General features: G+C 47.0%; 1 protein-coding gene across 1 annotated transcript in view; it reads left to right on the forward strand.

The window, feature by feature from the left end:
- The first annotated feature begins 216 nt into the window (after window positions 1–216).
- Igf1r (insulin like growth factor 1 receptor) overlaps window positions 217–18,997 on the forward strand; it is a 285,642-nt gene continuing 266,861 nt past the window's right edge. The window contains exon 1 of the mRNA XM_036185489.1: window positions 217–334. Coding sequence (XP_036041382.1) covers window positions 241–334 — 94 coding nt within the window. The 5' untranslated portion in view covers window positions 217–240. The remainder of the gene's footprint in view (window positions 335–18,997) is intronic.

The following is an 18,997-nucleotide window of genomic DNA, read 5'->3' on the forward strand; positions in this document are numbered from 1 at the left end:
GCCGGCGCTGAGGGGCCGCCTCGCGCCACCCTCCCCTTCCACGCCGCCTTCCGAGGATCGTCGCCTGCGCTCTTGTTTTTTTGGACGAGAGTGAGGACTGAGTTGGGAGACTTTTTCTTTTTTCTTTTTCCTTTTTGTTCTTTTTTCTTTTCCTTTTTTTTTTTTTGATTTTTTTTTCTTTTTTTTTCCTTTTTTTTTTTTTTTTTTTGAGAAAAGGGAATTTCGTCCCAAATAAAAGGAATGAAGTCTGGCTCCGGAGGAGGGTCCCCGACCTCGCTGTGGGGGTTCGTGTTTCTCTCCGCCGCGCTCACGCTCTGGCCGACGAGTGGAGAAAGTGAGTATTTGCCCGCCGCCCGCGGCCACCGCGGGAACTTTTCCTCCGAGGGGCTGCGCCCTGTTTGGGAAAACCCAGTTGCCACGGGCGCAGCTGTCGGGCTCCGGGGCTCGGGAGCCGAGGGTGGGGCTCTCCCGGAAGGCCGGAGAGGAGCGGGGCCCGAGCTCCTGGCTCAGGAGCCCCACCGGCCCTGACTCTCAGCGCATCCGCGCGGGAAGGGCCTCGGGGCTTTCTCTTTCGCTGGCCCGGGAGCGCTGTCCCGCGCACGGCCTGGTGGGTGGGCAGCACTTGCTCCCCGGCGGTTCGGGGCAACCCACGCGTGGGCACTTGGTGGGGAAGTTGGTGTCTGGGTGGGCCTGCCCCTCCCCCCCCCCCGCCACCCCCGCCTCTCCCCACCTCTGCGCGCTGGCCTCTCCGCACCCAGCGCCCATCCCGCGCAGCGCACCACGGTGACAGCACCTTTAGAGGCTCCACGGGTGGCTGCTGGGGTAGACAGTGTGTGCCGTGGCGGCGAGCGGGAGCCTCTTGCCCCGCGGGGTGCAAGTTGTCCTTGAGGGGGAGGTGCGGGGTGGGGAGGCCTCGCGGCCCCAGGACACGTTTCTAAACATCACAACGCGGCCTCCGGTGGTCCAACTTGTTTGGCCCGTCAGGCCCCTCGGGTTCTTGGCCTTTCGCATCTCATGAGCCAGTGGGCGTCTAGTACCCTCTTCCCCCACGACTGGGTGACTCGGGGTTGTCCGATGTGGCTCTGGGGTTCAGGGTGTACTTCCGGACTTTCCCTAGGGCAGTGTGAGCTTGGGACCTTCTTCAGACTCCTGCTTTGGGGGTGGGAGGCTTGGATCCCCAACTTAGAGGGTCCTTGGGCAGTCTCTCAGTTTCTACCCATCCCTGGACACCTCTTACGAAAAGCGTCTTAAGAAAGACGTGGTAGGGGCATCGACCCATGAGCAGAGCCGACGACGTGCTTTTCCACACACATGTGCTTTCAGCGCGGGTTTAGGTGCATCCACAGCCACACGACCACGAGGGACACCTGGGACTCCCGGCCCGGGGTAGAGGTGTCCTGTGCGGTGGTTTGGGAAGCGTCAGGATCTGCAGTGTGGTTGTAGAGGGGTGGTTGTTTTGTTTTGCGAGCTCGGAGCCCTGGCCTTGGTTTTGTTGTGGCCAGAGTTGTGTTGCACTGCCAACCCCCCGCCCCGCACTTCCTTTGTACATACTTAATAGGCAGTATCGCTCCACGCTCGCTATCGCTTGCAATCTGATAGCTTTTGTTTTGGTGGTGTCGGGTAGGAGTGTGTGTGTGGGGGGTGTCTCTAGGATTGAGAACTCTCCACAGTGGCAGGAGGAGGCAGGGGGAGGAGGGGGTTTGTTCTCGAGAAAAACAGTGTGGCATGCTGGTACTTTTGAGATGGTACAGTAATTTTGAACACGATTAAAAGTTTAAGTTGGGGAGGTGAGGGAGTGCGGATGAGTAATGGTTGCAGAATGTATGCAGGTGGTGCCTATTAACTTCGAAAAATCATGGTTGAGTCTCGAGGAGTTAGCGCGCGCGGGGCGGGGGGGGGTAGGGAGGGGGACGGGACCGATGGAGGCTGCGCGGGGCGTGCGGCCCCACTACTGGGGTAGTTAACAAAGGCTGTTTCTATAAACAAACCCTTGAACCTTTTTAAAGAAATGTCCACGACGGAGTACGAGCAGAACTTTTTGGAACTATAGCTGTTTACTGCCTGGAGTCTACTGCGCAGACTGGGGCCGACCCACACACAAATCTGGGCTCTCCTGTCCTTTGTTTTCCAAACTTTGAGTACACTGGATTGGGCGAAAGACTTCTGGCTCCCTTCTGCTAGGCGTTTAGACGGTGTTTGGGGGGCAGGGAGGATTTCTAGCCTTTAAGGACTAAATATGGTTTAGACGACTTTAGGAATGAGTGCCATTTTACTATGGCATCCTGTTGAACTGTGTACTTTATCTACTTTTGTTATTTAATAGTACAAGTTCTGAAATGCAAAGCAGCCTTGCTTCTCGGGCTGTCTGAAACAGGTTAGGACTGGGTCTTCATGAAGAATAGTCTTTGTCCAGAACAAGGACGGCAGGAGAAGGGTATTTTAGTGTGTGTTGTTTTTAATCCCGTGATGACCAAGCTCTTCCTAAGGCTTCTTTAAAATGTGGTAGTTGGCTAGAAAGTACCCGGAATCCTGGTTAGGGCCTGCTGAGATCCTGACTCAAGTCTGTCTGCCCTTCCTTCTTCTTAACAAACAGTTGAAGGGTTGGTTATGGGTAACATAGAACACCCGTTGAGTTTTAGTCTGAAAGGTGCTAGACCACTTAACTCGGGAATAAGTTCCTGGGTCCTAGCCGAAGACAGTCTTGGAACCATGCAGGTTCACTTGCTGGTATGAGGGTTAGGCATTGGTGGCTCTTTGGAGTGTGACAGTAGTAGGGTGTTTTCATCTTTAACTTGGGGCTGTGCAAGTTTCTTGACGTCAAGGCAGCCTTGCAGACATGTTTGCTTTGTAGCAGGAGGCTGAGCTGAGCGTCTAAACAAGGGAGTTTAGAGTGACCAGTGGCAAGTCATATACTCTAGGACTGTTTTCTGTTTTGAAAATCAACATGCACTTTAGAGTTACTGTGGTCCTCTCCTAAAAAGGATTTAGTCCTCTTTCTGCTGAGGGCACGGTAACATCCTATTGTCAGAGGAGCCGAGGTATGTGAAATGTGTGTGTTTAGAGGAGTTAGGGTTTTATTACCTACCGGAAGGAGAACCCAGAATAAGAACTTTTGAAAGAACCTAAGTAGCAAATTATAGTTTAGGTTTTTCTGCAAGGAAATAGCAAGTCCACTGTACTTGGTGAAGGGGCAAGCCGCTGGGGGGTTCAGGGCTTGAAGTTTAAAAGGTCATATGTAGAAAGGATGAGAAAAGAACAGCTCTCTGAAATATGCCAGGGTTGAATAGAGAGGCCTTTAAAATAGTACGAATTAGAGAAAGAAGTCAGTTATAAAACACCAAATCTCCTATGCTCCCACTTACGTGAGATGTTCAGCCAATCCATAGAGACAGAGAAATTGATCCCCAGGTCCTGGGGAGGGCAAGCTGGGTGTGATTGATCAAGGGGACAGGAGTTTTTTTGGGGTGATGAAAATGTTCTAACTTCAGTTTTCAGTGAAGGTTATACAACTTTGAATATACTTAAAAACATTGAGTTGTGTGTTTGAACATAATTGTCTCAGGGGATGTGATAACATCTGAATCCCCCCCTTTTTTGTTTTTGTTTTGTTTTTCTTCAGAGCTGAGGACAGAACCCAGGGCCTTGCCCTCTAGCAAGGGCCCTACCACTGAGCTAAATCCCCAACCCCCGTTTTTTTGTTTTCTTAATTGCAAAGATTGAGAAGAATACATTGTGCCACCTAGGACATAAGATTTGACTAAGATTATTCAGTAAACATTAGTGCAGGTTGGTATTGCTTTTTTGTTTCTTTTCTAAATTCGTAAGCTTTTAAGATCCATGAATTAGTGCAATACAACAAATTGATAATGAAGCTGTAACAGCAGGGATCGGATGTCAGGCAAGAAATGGACAGAGAAAAAAGAATCTTAGTCATTCTTAGCTTGGGAATTGAGAGATTGAATTTAAAACCAGCACACGAATGCTAATGATAGTGTGATTTTTTTTTTTTTTTTCCCACAGTAAAAGTCCTCAAACCCAATCTAAGTTGATGGTCTGTAGGGGTTAGGAGCCCAGGCAAGGGGCCTGTTTGTGTCTACAGTCTTCCAATGAAGAAATAAATCCATGATTTGGAGCAGGAAAGGAAGTTCATCTCTCCTGTATTTACTACAAGTAGCAGTGACGGCTAAGGAAGAACTGCTTCTTCTCTTTTTTAATTTAAAAATGTTATTTCTTAAATACTCCACAATCTGAGTAGATGGATCTTGGTTGGCTACAGTTGTTTAGGAGCCTATTGCCTTCAGAAAATTAAATGAAACATTAAAATTCCTTAGAACAAAAGATTTAAGAATACAGTCAGGGTTTTGTTTTTAAACTGTTGTGCCTTTATCTAAATGTGCTTTGCCTTTTCTATAGGGACAGACATAGAAATTAATGTTTGCATTGGGCTTTAGCTTTTGTCTCAAGGTTATTTTCTGGTGAAAAATGTTTCCTGCCCTTGTTATTGTTGCAAGGTAGGTCAGTAATGAGCATCAACTGTATCATCCTCCCTCCCTCCCTCCCTCCCTCCCTCCCTCCCTCCCTCCTTCCCTCCCTCCTTCCCTCCCTCCCTCCCTTCCTCCCTTCCTCCCTCCCTCCCTTCCTCCCTTCCTCCCTCCCTCCCTTTTCCCCCAGAGCCTTTGAGATACTTTTGTTTGCTTTAAAATCCGGTTTCCTTTGGTTTGTAAGAATGTGCTTCCAGGAACTGAATCTAGACAGTGATTAGTGGGCACCTACTGTATGAAAATCGAACTAGTGCTAGGCACTGAATTCACTAACAGAGAAAGGACTTTTCTTGATTTTGTCTTTGGGGCACTTTCCATGAATTGGCATGAAAAGAAGTTACTTGAAAAATCAGCAACCCCCCCAACCCCCCGCCAGACCTAGCATGCAGCACACTGTTCAAATCCATGATGGGGTGCATTTTAAAGGCCCTTTAAAACATTTCTGTAGGCTTGGCTAGTGTGGTGGGCAGCCAGTGCTACACGTTGTTACCCTGTGGCAGGCACCTTCATATTGGAATTTCACCATAGACCATAGCGTATGGTATCTGTCCTTCATTCTGGAATTTCACCATAGACCATAGCGTATGCTATCTGTCCATCTAATCAGGTGTCTTCATAACACTGGTGTGGCAGTTGTGGTTAAAACTCTGCATATACTATAAAGGGTGTGCGGTCATGCACCTGTAACCCTAGCACTTAGGAGTCTGAGGCAGGAGGATCATCAGTTTGAGGGCAGCCTGTGCTACATAGTGAAACCCTGTCTCAAAAATCAAAACAACAAAATAAAAATTAGTCACAGGTATTTTCATAAATGTTGCTTGGCGTGCTTCAGATTTCTAGAAAGGCGGGACCAGTTTCAGAGGCTGTGTATACATTGCTGACACAGCTTTGGGATAATCATTAGGAAGTGTTCAGAATTTCAGATCTTTTTGTGATTTAAAAGTGGACTTTTAAAAAATAAGTATCAGAGGTAAGAATGAGATGAAGAGGCAATAGCACCTTAAAAGATTTTTTTTTTTTCAATCATAAAGCACACAAAACCAGTTTTTCTCTGGGTTGTGATTTTCTCTGATTTGTTTTGAAAACTCATTTAAAACTCAACTCCAGTTCATAGAGGAGGTATCTGTGCCCGGAGGCCAGCTTGCTTTGAACTGCTTTTCTTAGCCACTGTGTGACACGTGCTAGCTGAGCCTCAGAAACAGCTCTCTCGGGGTTGTACTAAGCATGGACTAGTTACACACATGCTGTGGTTATGGTTCTTGACTTCTCCATCTGCGATGCTATGCAGGAAATGCTGAACACTTGGAAGACAACAGGCTGTGTAGTGGATGATGCACTCTGAGCCTTCCATAAGTAGTGTTTGGCCTCAGGTCAGCAAGAGAAAGTTTTCCAGTTCCTAATAAAGATGTGTGATTTGGCTTAAACTTGGGATGGATGTAGTCCTGGTGTCTTGTGATACTGAGATCTGTGGACATTGGGGAGAACATAGCTGGTCTGCTATTTGCAAAGATTATAATTAAAATATGTACATATGCCCCATCTCAGTTCCCTTACCCCATGGATCTGATTTGTAAAAGATTAATAAACAAAAGATCTTTAAAAACAGCCTTGGCACGATAAAGTTCATTTCTTTTGTTAACGTGTTTGGAATTATCTGACTAAAAATATTAGTATCTTTGGGTTCGGTGACTTTGGATTTTTGGAAGATACATGCTTTCAGTCATTTGTACCCATGTTTTACATTTCTGCAGATTTCCTTGTCATGTATGCCACTTTCCCTTAGAATTATTTCCATGATGGACTTCAGAGTCCTGAGGTTGTGTGTCTTGCTGAGAATTCATCCACCTTCTCCCTTAAATACGTGCTGAGTATTCACAAGGCTCTGTCTCTAGGTTAGAAACACTGATGCTGTAATGAATCCTACCATTAGCTTTTCAGAGCATAAATTGATCCATAGAAATTATTGCCATGCTTGTTTAAAGAACTAAGAAGCTCGTAAGAAAGGCTTAGATTTCTTTCTTTTGGGTCACAGACTGTAAGGATTGATAAGCTCCCAGACTGCTCTTCAGACTTGACTTGAATGTAACAGAAAGTGTAGTCCTCTGTGATGAAGGATGGACAGCGGAGACTACAGTAACTTCCACAGGATGCTGCCGCTGCTCTTCGGTTTTATATTTAGCCTCAACTTGGTTCCTGCTGGTGTGGGATGTGTTCCCGAGCTTAGGGACCATATCCCTCCTATGCTTCCTGATGGGCTTGACACTTCCAGTTTCTCATTTGGAGCATCTGGTGGCCAGCTACGGACGAAGAATGTGACCGTGATGGAAGCGTGGATTGCATAGAGAAGGACATGCCAGTCTCAGATTGCTTACTCTGCAGTGGAATGACAGAGACGGCTTTTTGCAAGAACCAGAGATTGTTTACTTGGTTTTATTTTCCTAGAGATAGATGGTCTTGCTGTGTAGCCCTCCTGCCTCAGCGTCCTGAGATCATTCATAGGCCTGTGCCACCACACTTGGGCTAGAAAGGTGTTTTTGTTTTTTTTTTTAAGGATTTTAGAAAGTAGTTTATCATTATTGCAGAAAATTCCTGGTGGTAGTGGGATCTGGAAACTTAAAACTTTATTCTTGACTTCACATCTCACGACAAGAGTTACCGAATATCAGATACTCACAATTGTGCATGTGTGTCCAGATGTGCATGTGTGCACTCATCCACCTGGCTTGACCGACTAAGGTGCATAGCTCTTGGGCTTCCTTATGCTTACACTTGCCAGTTTCTTTTTAAACATGGCGCTTTCTTTAAGCGGGCTCCGGAATGCCATTTTTTAAAATTAATCTTCGCATGTGTAGCAAGTACGTTTTTTTATGATAGTAAAGCAGAACTATTGTACAGGCCAGAACTTGAAAGTCTCTGAGGTATTTGGCATGTCTGCTTTTGCTTGCCTATAAATTGATTATTGGAGTGTTTCTGATTGAGTGAATGAGACATTACCAATTTAAGCCACTTTAAGGCACAGAAGCCTGATGGTAATGAGGTAGCAGTGAGTTAATATACAGGAGTTTTCTTCTCATTTGAATTATCTAATAACCTTTGATAACCAAGTGAAAAATATAGGAAGCATCTGAAGAGATTCCAGGTAACAACTACCCATCTGGTTGACCGGAAGTCTGACCAGAGCATTCTGAGTCACTAGCTGTCCACTGTATTTACATAGTGAAGTCTTCATCGATTGTGCCCATGTTCATTTATGTCATATGATGTTTATTCTATCCACTAGTTTTCCCTGGACTTCTGAAGCAATACACGGGCTCCCAGACTTGGGGCATGGCTCTGTAGTCCGTTTCCGAGAGTTAATGGGCTCATGGTGTATGTTTAGTCACCAACATAGGACAGTTAAATCCCAGGAACTTTGTCATGAGTGGCCTTTCTTGGTTGGATGCTGTATTTTCATCGCTTCTTCTAATGTGAGCTTTTCAAGCACCAAGATAGATTGGCTCAGGATGGAAAATCGAGTTAACCTCAGCTCTGCAGCCTGCCTTTTTCCAAAGAGACTGCTTAATTGAATGTTTCCTCCTGACCTCACTGAGTCCCTTAAAATCATGCAGATTTGCCCATTTCTGGCTCCACCTCCGTCCAGTCCAGACCTGCATCTCAACCCTTGGAGTATCGGACACACTCAGTTGGCCTTTGAGCCAGTTCTCAGTCCTGTGAAGACTCCTGGGCTTCATGGACTTGCCAACCCTAGGTCCTTACTATGTGCCACAGCTGAGTCCCCAGTCTTAACGAGAAGTCCAAGGCCCCCTGTATTAGGCTATAATAGATTCTTAGCAAGACTGCTACCTGGCCCCAGAGCAATTCCCAGAATCCTTCAACACTGCCTGAGCATCTGAGTGAGCAAGCTGTGGTGTTCCTCCATCCCTGCTTTTGCTGTGTCTGTAGCCTGGTGTGGTTTCCACTTCATTCTTCTGCTCTGTCCCCACGCTGGACATTGGAGAGTGCGATTCTGAATGACAGAGATGTCGTCCGGGGCTAGATTACTTTTAGCTGTCCCTGAGTTCTTTGCTCTAACACATGCTGTTTAGCGTTTCTGAGTTTTAACAAATATGTGGAGACTCAAAATGATGGTGAAAGAAAGTTCTCCTTGTCTCACTAAACAGCAAAATAAGACCATTTTCTAATATATTTAGAAAACTAAATTCAGGAAAATTTGGGGAGGAAATGTGGTTTTTAGTTTGCATTAGTTTTTTTTTGGGGGGGGGTATGTGTCCGTCAAGTTGTGAGTGTTAGTACTGTAAAGTTGGTTCAGCCTACGAAGCCAGTGGACTCCTCCCAGCCGCCAGGACTTTCTAGGATTTTAAGAGATGGTTATTTTCTAACTCTTTTTTCTTCCCGTGAGGATGTCTACCATTTCCTTTAGCTGAGTAGATCTCAATGCTCTCCTTCCTCTCTCTGAGCTCCCACAACTGCTGGGCTCATTGATAGTGATACCTTACATCTTGTTTCTGACCGTTACGATTTAAATGACAGAGACGTCAAGAGAGAACATGGTTTGAGCCACCGTTCTTCAGCCGCAGCTCATCTGCAAAATGATAGCTACTAGGACTCACCGCATATTTTTATTCATTAAGTTAAGCGAGTTAGTATTCTCGGCAAGTGCTTGTAGATGAACCTGGCATCACCTTGAGCCTCTTCTGTCTTAAAGATGTGCTATCCTTAAGCAGAGATTCTCTTTGATAGCGCTGGCAATGTAGGGCGAACTCTGTTTTCCACCCTTAATTGCGTGGAGCCTGGCATAGTAAATATGTATTCTGTAATATTTCTCTTTGCTTTGGTGCTTGGTAAGGTTGAGTTCTGCTTGCTAACTAGTTATGTCAGGCTGGTGAGATGGCTTGGGTGAAAGGCATTTGCCGCCAAGCCTGGAGACCAGAGCTTGATCCCTGAGACACATGATTGGAGGGGAGAACCAGCTCTCAGATGTGGCCTTCCCACTTCCACGATGCTCTGCAGCACTCCCCGTGCCCCAACCCCCACACAAATAAATACACGGAATGAAAAAAAAAGGTTAAACCTATCCAAGCATGGTGGCGCAGGCCTTTAATCCCAACACTTAGGAGGCAGAGGCAGAGAGGCAGGTGCATTTGAGTTTGAGGCCAGCCTGGTCCAGAAGTGAGTTCCGGACCAGGCGATGCTATGTAGTGAGAACTTGTTTGTCTCAAACAAACATCAACAAAAGCTCTAAACCAAAAATGTTAAACCCTTCTGAGTTCTGTCATTTCATTTCTGTCCTGTAAGTGGGGTCACCTCCGCTCAGTTCCCCTTTCCCTTCCCAGTTCTGTTTGTCATAGTTTCCGCCTTAGTCCTTTCTTTTGTTAGTTTCCGGCAGGGTCTGAGATGTGTCCACTGGGCACCTTGTCCATCTCACCAATGCGTGGTCGCCATCTAGCGGCCACATGGGAAATTCAGCCACCTCTGACTGAAGTAGGTGTTCAGAGGAGAACCAGTTAGTTCCCCTACATTTCCCCAGCTTTTCCTTGCTGGTGTGGCTCCTAGGAATTGCTTGCAAGAAAATGTGGATGCTTCAGGCTTTAGAGATCACCGGGCTACAGTTTAGGATATAGCTTGTTCTGTTGTTCAGTGAGCAAGTCAGAGAATTAAAAGTCTTCGGAAGTGATGTACACACACTCCCTACAAACCCAGGCAGAGTTGTGTCTTACAGTCTTTAAAATAATCTCTGCCCCCTCCCAGCCATGCAACTTTTGTATTTGTAAAGTTTAAAAATGTAATTTTTTTTTTTTTTTTTGATCAGAGATTTAAAAAAAAAAAAGCTTCTGGGACCAACAAGCTAGCTCACCTGGTAAAGGGAACCCAATGCAGTAGAAGAATTGAACTGATCTCCAAAAGTTGTCCTGTGAACTCCATATGTGTGCCATGGCGCTTGCATGCCTTCCTCCAAATAAATCTTATTAAGAGATTTAAAAAAAAAAAAAGGACTACAGATGAATTCTGAAATATATAGCAAGCTCTGTCTTTCCTTGCTCTGCATATGTAGGTGGTAACACTTCCTTTCTTGCTCCTGTGTGTGTTCCCTTGGGTTACTTCATGTCATGGAGATGTTTACCCAAGAGAAGTGATAACTAGGAATCACCAGACAGCTCCATTAACTGATGATATTCAGCCCTGTGCTGGTTACACTTCGGTGGATACTTTTTTTTTCTCCTGTGTGTCCTCAGATTTTATTTATAATCTAAGACTCTGTACTCTCATTTCCTCAGTGACACTGTATCTAGTGGGGACGTTCCTCCATGGTTGCTTTGGTTATTTGATTTTAACGTGGAGAACATTTGCTGGGCTGAGGACTTCAGTGTGCTCCCCTCCTAGACAGTGCAAGCAGCTCCACCAGCTGTTCCTCAAGCAGACACTGTATATTGTGTGTCAGAAATAGAAGACACACTTGATTTTGTAAGTATTCAATAAATGTGTGTTCGGAAATAGAAACCTTGCTTCTGCTAAGGTTTGTAAGAATAATTAATAATTCATTGGTCTGCCCCTCTGCCTGGGGCAGCCATGTTACCACTTTGCTTTCTGACATTCCTTTACGAATCAGCCAGCTGTTGATTCTGCATCTAGGGCTCTCCGACTTCTTAGGATGCACCGAACCTGTTTTTCCCTACCATCCAGAAATGCTTGGTGGGTAAGAGGAGCGCAGGAATGGCAGACTTCTTGAAGGGACCACCTTTACCCCATTCACTTGGATACACAGTTCGTTGACAGAGAACGTGTGTTTTTATCTCATCCCTACCATAGTGCTTTGCCCTTGAAAACATCTTATCACCCCAGTTACTACTACATTGAACTTAGAAGCAGTACAATAATCTTTTAAGCCATTGATTAGGCCTTTTGTTCGTGGAGGTGAACAAAGAAAAGACATTTGCAAGTCTAGTTTTGTGTGCTTGAGGTTGGTGACTGTCCTTGTGGATGAGAAGAAATGAATAATCCACCATGACTGGTTCCTTTGTTTCTAGTGTTCATTCAGCCATAGGGGAGCTACAGCTTACAACCATGCCTGATGAAGGACTGCTGTCTTCAGGTTGGATGTGGCTGTGTGTCCATTTCTGGGGGAGCCTCAGGATCTGGTGGCCGCTGTTCCCGGAGCTGCCGCTGATTGCTTTCCTTCTCCTTCCTCTGGGGTGAACCTAGGGCCTGGAAGTGCTGTTGTGCTTTTTCAGCCTTTAGACCCCAAAACAAGGCAGAGAGGGAGAGGGAGAGGGAGAGAGAGAGAGGGAGGGAGGGAGGGAGGGAGGGAGGGAGGGAGGGAGAGAGGGAGAGAGGGAGGGGTGGATGGATTCCTAGGGAACCTTGAAGACTCACATGGATGGAAGTTTGCTTCTATTTCTTGCCTTGTTTTCTTGATAGATCTGCAAAAAGTTGCCTTGAATTTGAGCAGGGACAATGGCCAGGTCTTCGACATTTGTCCTGACAAGGCCAATCACAGTTTATCATAGGGCCATTGGGGGAAGTGAAGTCTGCTTCCTTTATAGCCCCCAGCAGAATGAAGTTTACTTGTCTGGAGTGTTGTCAGGAGACTCCTGAACTTAATACCCAAGAAGTCATTGCTAAAGCCTTGATGTTCCTTAGACATTCAAGGTGAGCTATTTCTTGTAGAAAATGCAAACAGAATCATTGAGCCTACTGTGTTTATTTCAAGTGTGGCATATATAAAAAGCATTTTCATAAAAAGCACTACTGAGCTGAGTGAACATGAGCTCACCTGCATGCCCTGCCTTTGGGGAAGCCAGCTCTCTGCAGGTGCCTGGAGGCATGGTAGTCAGGGAAGTATGGCCCTTGGTACCCATCTGTAAATTGGAGTAGTGCCAATCTAGCAGGCATGCCAAGGGGAATCAGCAGTAATATTTCTAAGGTGGCCAGCAGAAACAGTCGAAGGCAACCAGCAAATGAATGTTTGGATTTTTCTCCTCCCACATTGCTGGGGGCCACTGAGGATTCCTGTCTTCCAGTCCTTCCTACATCCCCCTAGGAAGGGGGAGGTTTGCCATATCTATTGTTGGGCTTTATATCTGAGAAGTGAGGGCTGATGGCTTAGTAGTTAAGAGCACTAGAGTTAGAATCCAGGTTCAATTCCCAGTACCCACATGACAGCTTACAACCATCCCTAACTAACTATAGGGGGGTCCAATGCCACCATTTGGCTTCCGTGGACGCTGTGTACACAAGGTCTATAGACACACGTGCAGACAAAACACCCATACACATCAAATAATAATTTTAAAAAACCTAGGAAGTCTGAATCTCAGGTCAGCCTTTGGAAGCATGGTTCAAAGCCAGGCCCTCACCTGAGACAAGGCAGTCGAGACTTAGTGGCCTTTTCTTCGCCTTTTATCCCCAAAAGTTTGTTGTCTTGTTGGGAAAGCTCAACCAGAGTTGAGGCAGCCTTAGCTTGAAATCTGAAATGTTATGAAATCCAGAACTTGTATCTATTCTCTCAATGCTCAGAAAGTTTCCGATTTGAGAGCATTTTGGATTTCCAGACTAGGGCTACTCAGCTGGCAGAGTCTACGCAAATATTCCCAAGTCTAAACACTCTGGTTCCACCATTTCAGATACTGTCAAACAGTAATAGGTGGTTTGTGTTCAGCACCAAATTACAGGATCTGAGCTCAAAAAGAAAAAAAAAAAAAAAGCTTGGGCTTTGGAGGTCCAGTCTTTGAGCTGCTGAATAAGCCCAGAGAGCTTCAGTGTGCCTCCAGTGTTTAATTCAAAGTGGTGGAGACAGTGCCCTAGAAGGTGGGGGCAGGTGGCAGCCTGCTCAGATGGAGTGGAAGGTGGGCGTGAGAGCCAAGTGCATTGGTGGGAGTTGAGTGATAGGTGGATAATGGGGAACTTTAAAGCTTTTGGAGCATTGTGATCAGAGGCTTTCAGGAGGCTGCCGTGGGACTCCGGTACTGGAGACTGGTGATGGTATAGACAGGGAGGCAGTGAACATAGAGCCAAGGAGGGACATGTCATCTCCAGTTAGAGTGGCTCTGGGTCGGCTGTAGGTCTGGGGTCAGCAGCACAGAGCAGGCCCTTAAGGAAGCCACTTTGGGCACAGGATGGGGGATGTACTTCTAGTGACATCTTTCACCAGAAAGCCAAGCCTTTGGAGACTGCAGAATTTACCTTTCTGATTAAAACGGGACTTCAGGAAAGTTGTGAGGTCATGCTTCTTTTCTCCAAAAACAAATGTCCCAACTTTCCAGGCAGGCCCTCCTGCAGTCGGTTGCTGGGTGACCCTTTCTGAGTTTCAGGGCAACCCAGGCCAAAAAGGACTCTTGCATCCTTCCAGGCTGGGTCAAGTAGACCCAAGGCTGGCCCTGCTCTGTGCCACTGCAGTGACCTTGGCTCCCAGTGACTGAGACAAGGAAGCAGCCCTTGCTGTCCTGTGGTGCCAGACAACACAGCCCTTGATGTGTCAGCCAAGCGGAGTGATTTCTTTAAACGGGGATGCCAACGTTGTGTCCCAGGCTGGCTTGCGATGGGTGCTTTTTTTTTTTTTTTAAACACGCACTCCTTTATGATTTGAAATGGATTGGGCACATTGTGATTCTTGATGAGAAGCAATCGCAGGGCCTTAGCCCAGGAGCAGAGTTACCAGCTACCTGCTCTGCAATTGGGACTGTTCATTTTCACTCACAACTAAGAGATGAAGAACGAGGGAATTAGTGAGGCACCCTAGGAAGGTGGTATCATTTGGTCTGTGGGCCTTTGCATGTGGGGAGTTTAGCGAATTCTGAAATTTAGGTCATTGCGTGACTCAGTTCCTCCCCTGACCCCAAATTCAACAATGTAGGTTTCAGACTGTTTTGGCCCTTTCCTGCTTGCTTGGGCAGCGCGTGCGCGCGCGCGCGCGCACACACACACACACACACACACACACACACACACACACACACACGTACGTCTTGATTGGTGGACTTGGTTCAGTCCTGAGCTTGGAATGAGAGCCTTAGAGCAAGACTCCTGATGGTAAGCTGTGTTCAGTTCCCCCAGCTGCTTTACTTTCTCATCTAGAAAATGGAGGGAAACAGCGATACCCACTTTCTAGGTTTCTTACAGTACTTTGAGAGTTATGGTGGAGGAAACTCTGGAACCCCACCTGCCATAGATACCAGGAGGTGGTTGATGTTGTTCTTCAAGGGGGTGGGAGTGTACAGTAGAAGTGACGACTGGGGAGATACAAGGAGACCACACTTCCCCGGGTGAGCGCTGATCTGATCTAAGCTGCCTCTGCTCCTTTCGACACCCCCCCCCCCCCCCCCCCCCCCCCCTGGTTTCACACCCTGCCAGGGGCTGGAAACATCCTTCCTCCCTTTGTCCCTCCCTCCCTCCCTCCCTCCTTATCCTGCCCCTGTCTTTGGGGGAGGATGGAAGCATCCTCTTCCACAGATTTGGATTACAGTACCCTTTAAAGAAGGCTCATGGACCCTGCCCACGGGGTCAGGTGACAGAAATGAATGATGGATGCCTTAGGCTGTGTGTGGAGTCCTGTGTCCTCTTCTCTCTCTCCTTGTCCAGGATGGGGCAGTAATTGGAGGTCACATAGCTTCTAGGTAAGGGCCAGAACAAGGGCCAAGTGTGGTGGTTCAACACCTTTAACCCTAGCACTCAGGAAGCAGAGGCAGGTATATTTCTGTGAGGTTGAGGCCAGCCTGAGCTATGAAGTGAGACACACCCCCCTTTATTTTATTTTATTTTATTTTATTTTATTTTATTTTTGGAGCCAAGTCAAGGGTATGGGAGTGGGGTGGGGTTTATGTTCCCAGCCAGATTTAGGATACAGGATCTGAAGTGCAAGGATCAGTATTTCCAGGTGACTGGTTAGATGGGCTGGAGTTAAGAATGGGAGCCGGTGAAGGTTTGGTTCCTGCAGATCAAGGGCTTCCCACAGGGATAGGAGTTCCCAGAGATGGAGAAGGAGAGAGCGCGTCAGTGGGGCTCTGACACACAGTGCTGGCAAATACCTTCTTGAGAGACAGCCTTCCTTCTTGCTCTGCTCCTGGGTTCCACGGGGTGCCTCTCCCCAGGACCATCATTTAAGTCTAGGCCTGCTTCAGTATGTTTTAGGTGAGCTTGCTAGGTGTTTCCAAAGAAGTGTGTTCTGAGTCTGGGCCACTCAACCATCTTCCCAGGTCATAGTCATGGAGCTATTTGCTTTTCTAACTAAACATCTCTTAGAAGGTGGAGTGATTCCTTTGGTTTAAAACTAATTCCCCGAGTGCAGTAAGCCCCTGGAAAGATGTTAAATACCACTAATCATTGATGAACCGAAGTCAGAGCCACAGTTGGTACCATTTCATACCTCTTACTATGACATTGTCAGAAAACCAGGCAGTGGTTACAAGCATAAACCAGGACGTGGAGACACTGGGGCTGTGTGCCTCAGCAATGCAAATACTGCATAGGGGAACGTGGTGTAGGTTCCTCCAAAGTTAGCGCCGAGTTGCTCACGATCCAACTATTCTACTTCTGAGTCTGTTCCCCAAAGTGAAAAACTGGGCCTTAAATAGCCATTTGTACCCCAGTATTTGCATAATCATGAGTTTTAAAAGCTAAGGTGGAAGCAAACCAGGGACCCATGACGCCGATTGAGTACAAAGAATGTGACCTATGTACAGTGGAATGTGGTTGAGACTTAGGAGGAGGGTCTGTTACAGGCTGTAGGGAGGATGAATGTCAAACATGGCATGTGAAATGAAACTTGGATTGTATATATTTTGCTCTATTTTTTAAGAAGAAAAGCTGTCCATCTAAGTCAATAATGAGGACGTACCAGGTGGGCTGTGGGAGAGGTATTCCAGACCAGTGTCCCACGAGGCCTCCGTGGAGGTGCAGGGGTCGCTCTGGGGAGCTGAGCATCACAGAGCAGGGTCTGCCTTTCACAGCTAGTCACAGTCCTGCAGGAAATTTTCCCCTCAGGAAATCCAAGTCCAGAGTCAAACGCTTGTGCCGGTGTCGTCACACGTGAAATTCACTGCTGATCAGCCGCGTGACGTGTAATTGCTCTTTCATTTTCTGCTTTTTCCAGAAGAGGGGCTTGTTTAGATAGTTGGGTCTCTCCTTGATGGTACCGGAAGTTTTTCAAGTGCTTTGGCAGCACAGTTTTTATGCCAAATGGACTGCCCCATCATGTAGGGACATAAAAGAAGAGTCTGGCTACTCGTGTTAGGAATTCAAGTGTCTGGAGAAGTTGAGCTGGCCAGAGGCTTTTCTTCATAGGTGAAGAACCCAAAGACTTCCAGGGCCTGTGCTGCTCGAGGTCACGGGGCACGCACTGTGGGGCTTAGGCCAGCATTGCCTCAACACCTCTCCAGAAGGTACTCTCCGGGGCCAGCCCTTTGGACGTGGTTGTCTTAATCTAGTTTAACAAGGCACAGGACTCAGGCCTGGACCTGCCGAATTCCAAACAAGACTGAGAGGTAGTTGAGCCTGTCTGGCAGTGAAAGGAGCTCCCTTCACCCCACTGACCCACCACAGCTCCTCTTGGTCTGTGGTCCATGGGAAGGACCATTGATCTGTCTGCGAGTTAGACTCGTATTTCCCCCAATGTCAAAAAGAAACCCGAGTGATCCTCCTGGTCTTCCCTCGGCCTTCTCCAGACCGTCAGGCCTGTCTTGTCCGTGTGTCTGCTTTGCCTGGCCATCCCACAGGAGTTGAGAAAGAGCTGAAGATGGACAAACCCTTCTCTGGCTTGGTGCTGGGCTCCTGCAAGGCAGTGTAGGTATCTTGGTCAGCTCTGGCTGCCATCACAAGTTTAGAGAGGTTGAGTGGCTTGAACAGACACTTCTCAATGGTTCCGGAAACTCCATGTCTGGCATCATAGTATCACCTAATTCAGTTTCTGGTGAGGCCTGACTTCTTGTCTCACAAATAACAACTGTCTCTTTGCTGTGTTTTCATGTGGCAAGGAGAGCAAAGGTCTCTTTCTCAGCTAAAGACACTGATCCCATCATGTGACAGTTTTCTCATGACCTCATTCAAGCCCAGTCTTGTCCCAAAGGGCCTACCTTCTAATACCCGTCCCCTGGGACTTGGAGCTTCTTCAATCTGAATTTTTTAGGGGTACTCAGACATAGTCATCTAGTCCATAATAATAAAGTGTTGTGCTGTAGTTAAGGATTCTCAAGGTCATGATTCTATTTAAGTTCTTGACCAAGTCTCAGAGTCGATTGCAGATTGTTAAGTCTCAAGTGAAATTGGGCATCTGATTGTACAGCTAGCCCTTTAAATCCATGGGCTCACATTCATGGATTCAACCAGGCATGGATCAGAAGTACGTTGTGGGAAGAAGTGTACAGTATCGAGCCCAGAACCTTTTTTCTTGTCATCATTTGCTAAGAAATACATTGTTTGTGCCGGGTGCTGCAGGTCTCCTACAGGTGATTGAGAGGCTGTGGGGAGGAGTGAGGTCTGCAGATGACTTTGTGTAAGGGACTCCTGAGATGGTGCTATTTGTATAGGGGACCCTGGGATCAGCTCTCCACTGATGCTGAGGGACCACTATGTTTTTCAGGATGGCAGTGAGCACTTTTGCTTTTTGTTTTTTGTTTTTTGGTTTTTTTTTTTTTGCTTTTAGAGTAGCTGTTCTTTGAGAGGCATCCCCTTATTGGGAAACTACACATGACCCCATCTCCCACTTTAGAACAGAGATAAGTTGCTTATTTTAAGCTCTGTGGGAGCTACCCGGAGGAGGGCTGTTATGCTCCAGGAGAGTTGTAACTTGAAAACTCAGTTCCATGTAAACGCCCCCCACCCCTTGGTGGGTATGCTCTTATCTGACCTGTGGAATCAGGTTAAAGGTGGCTCATCTCGATCCTTCCCCAGGGTCTGTTTTGTGGGGCTGATACCAGCACCCGTGGGCTGCACAGGTTGCAGCTGAGCACAGGCCTGCCCCTGCGGTTTCTTCAGAGCTCATAAAGCAGCGCTTCTTCCTCTCCAGCAGATCCAGAAGGCTGGGGAGGTGGCTGCTAATTGTTTATAAGCATTTGCTGTTTACTAGTCATACTTGCTATTTTGAATCTGACCCTGCTATTACGTTGATTGTGTCTGTTCACAGCTGAGCCTTAAGCTGGGTAGATGTGGTGAGTCACTCCCATGATGGTAAAAACCAGTATCGATCAAGCTACCCTGCTAATCCTGAGAGCCAGTTAGAGAGGGATGAAACCATCTTTTAAGGGTTTCTTCAGTCCCGTCCCCCACCCCCCCAAATCCCAGAGTCTTTGTGCTCAGGTCAGGTGAGCATAGGCTGCCTGCAGCTCTGAATCCTCCAAGGAGCCCAAGGGTATTTAACATGCTTCTTGGAAGCCTTGCTCTGTTAAAGAAGGGAGACAAGCCCCTGAGAGAATCTCTCTTCACTTTTGTCCTCCAGATTCCATCCAGATTACCTCCTCATGTTTTCA

The sequence above is a fragment of the Onychomys torridus genome, chromosome 1 (genome assembly GCF_903995425.1).
Source record: "Onychomys torridus chromosome 1, mOncTor1.1, whole genome shotgun sequence".
NCBI lineage: Eukaryota > Metazoa > Chordata > Mammalia > Rodentia > Cricetidae > Onychomys > Onychomys torridus.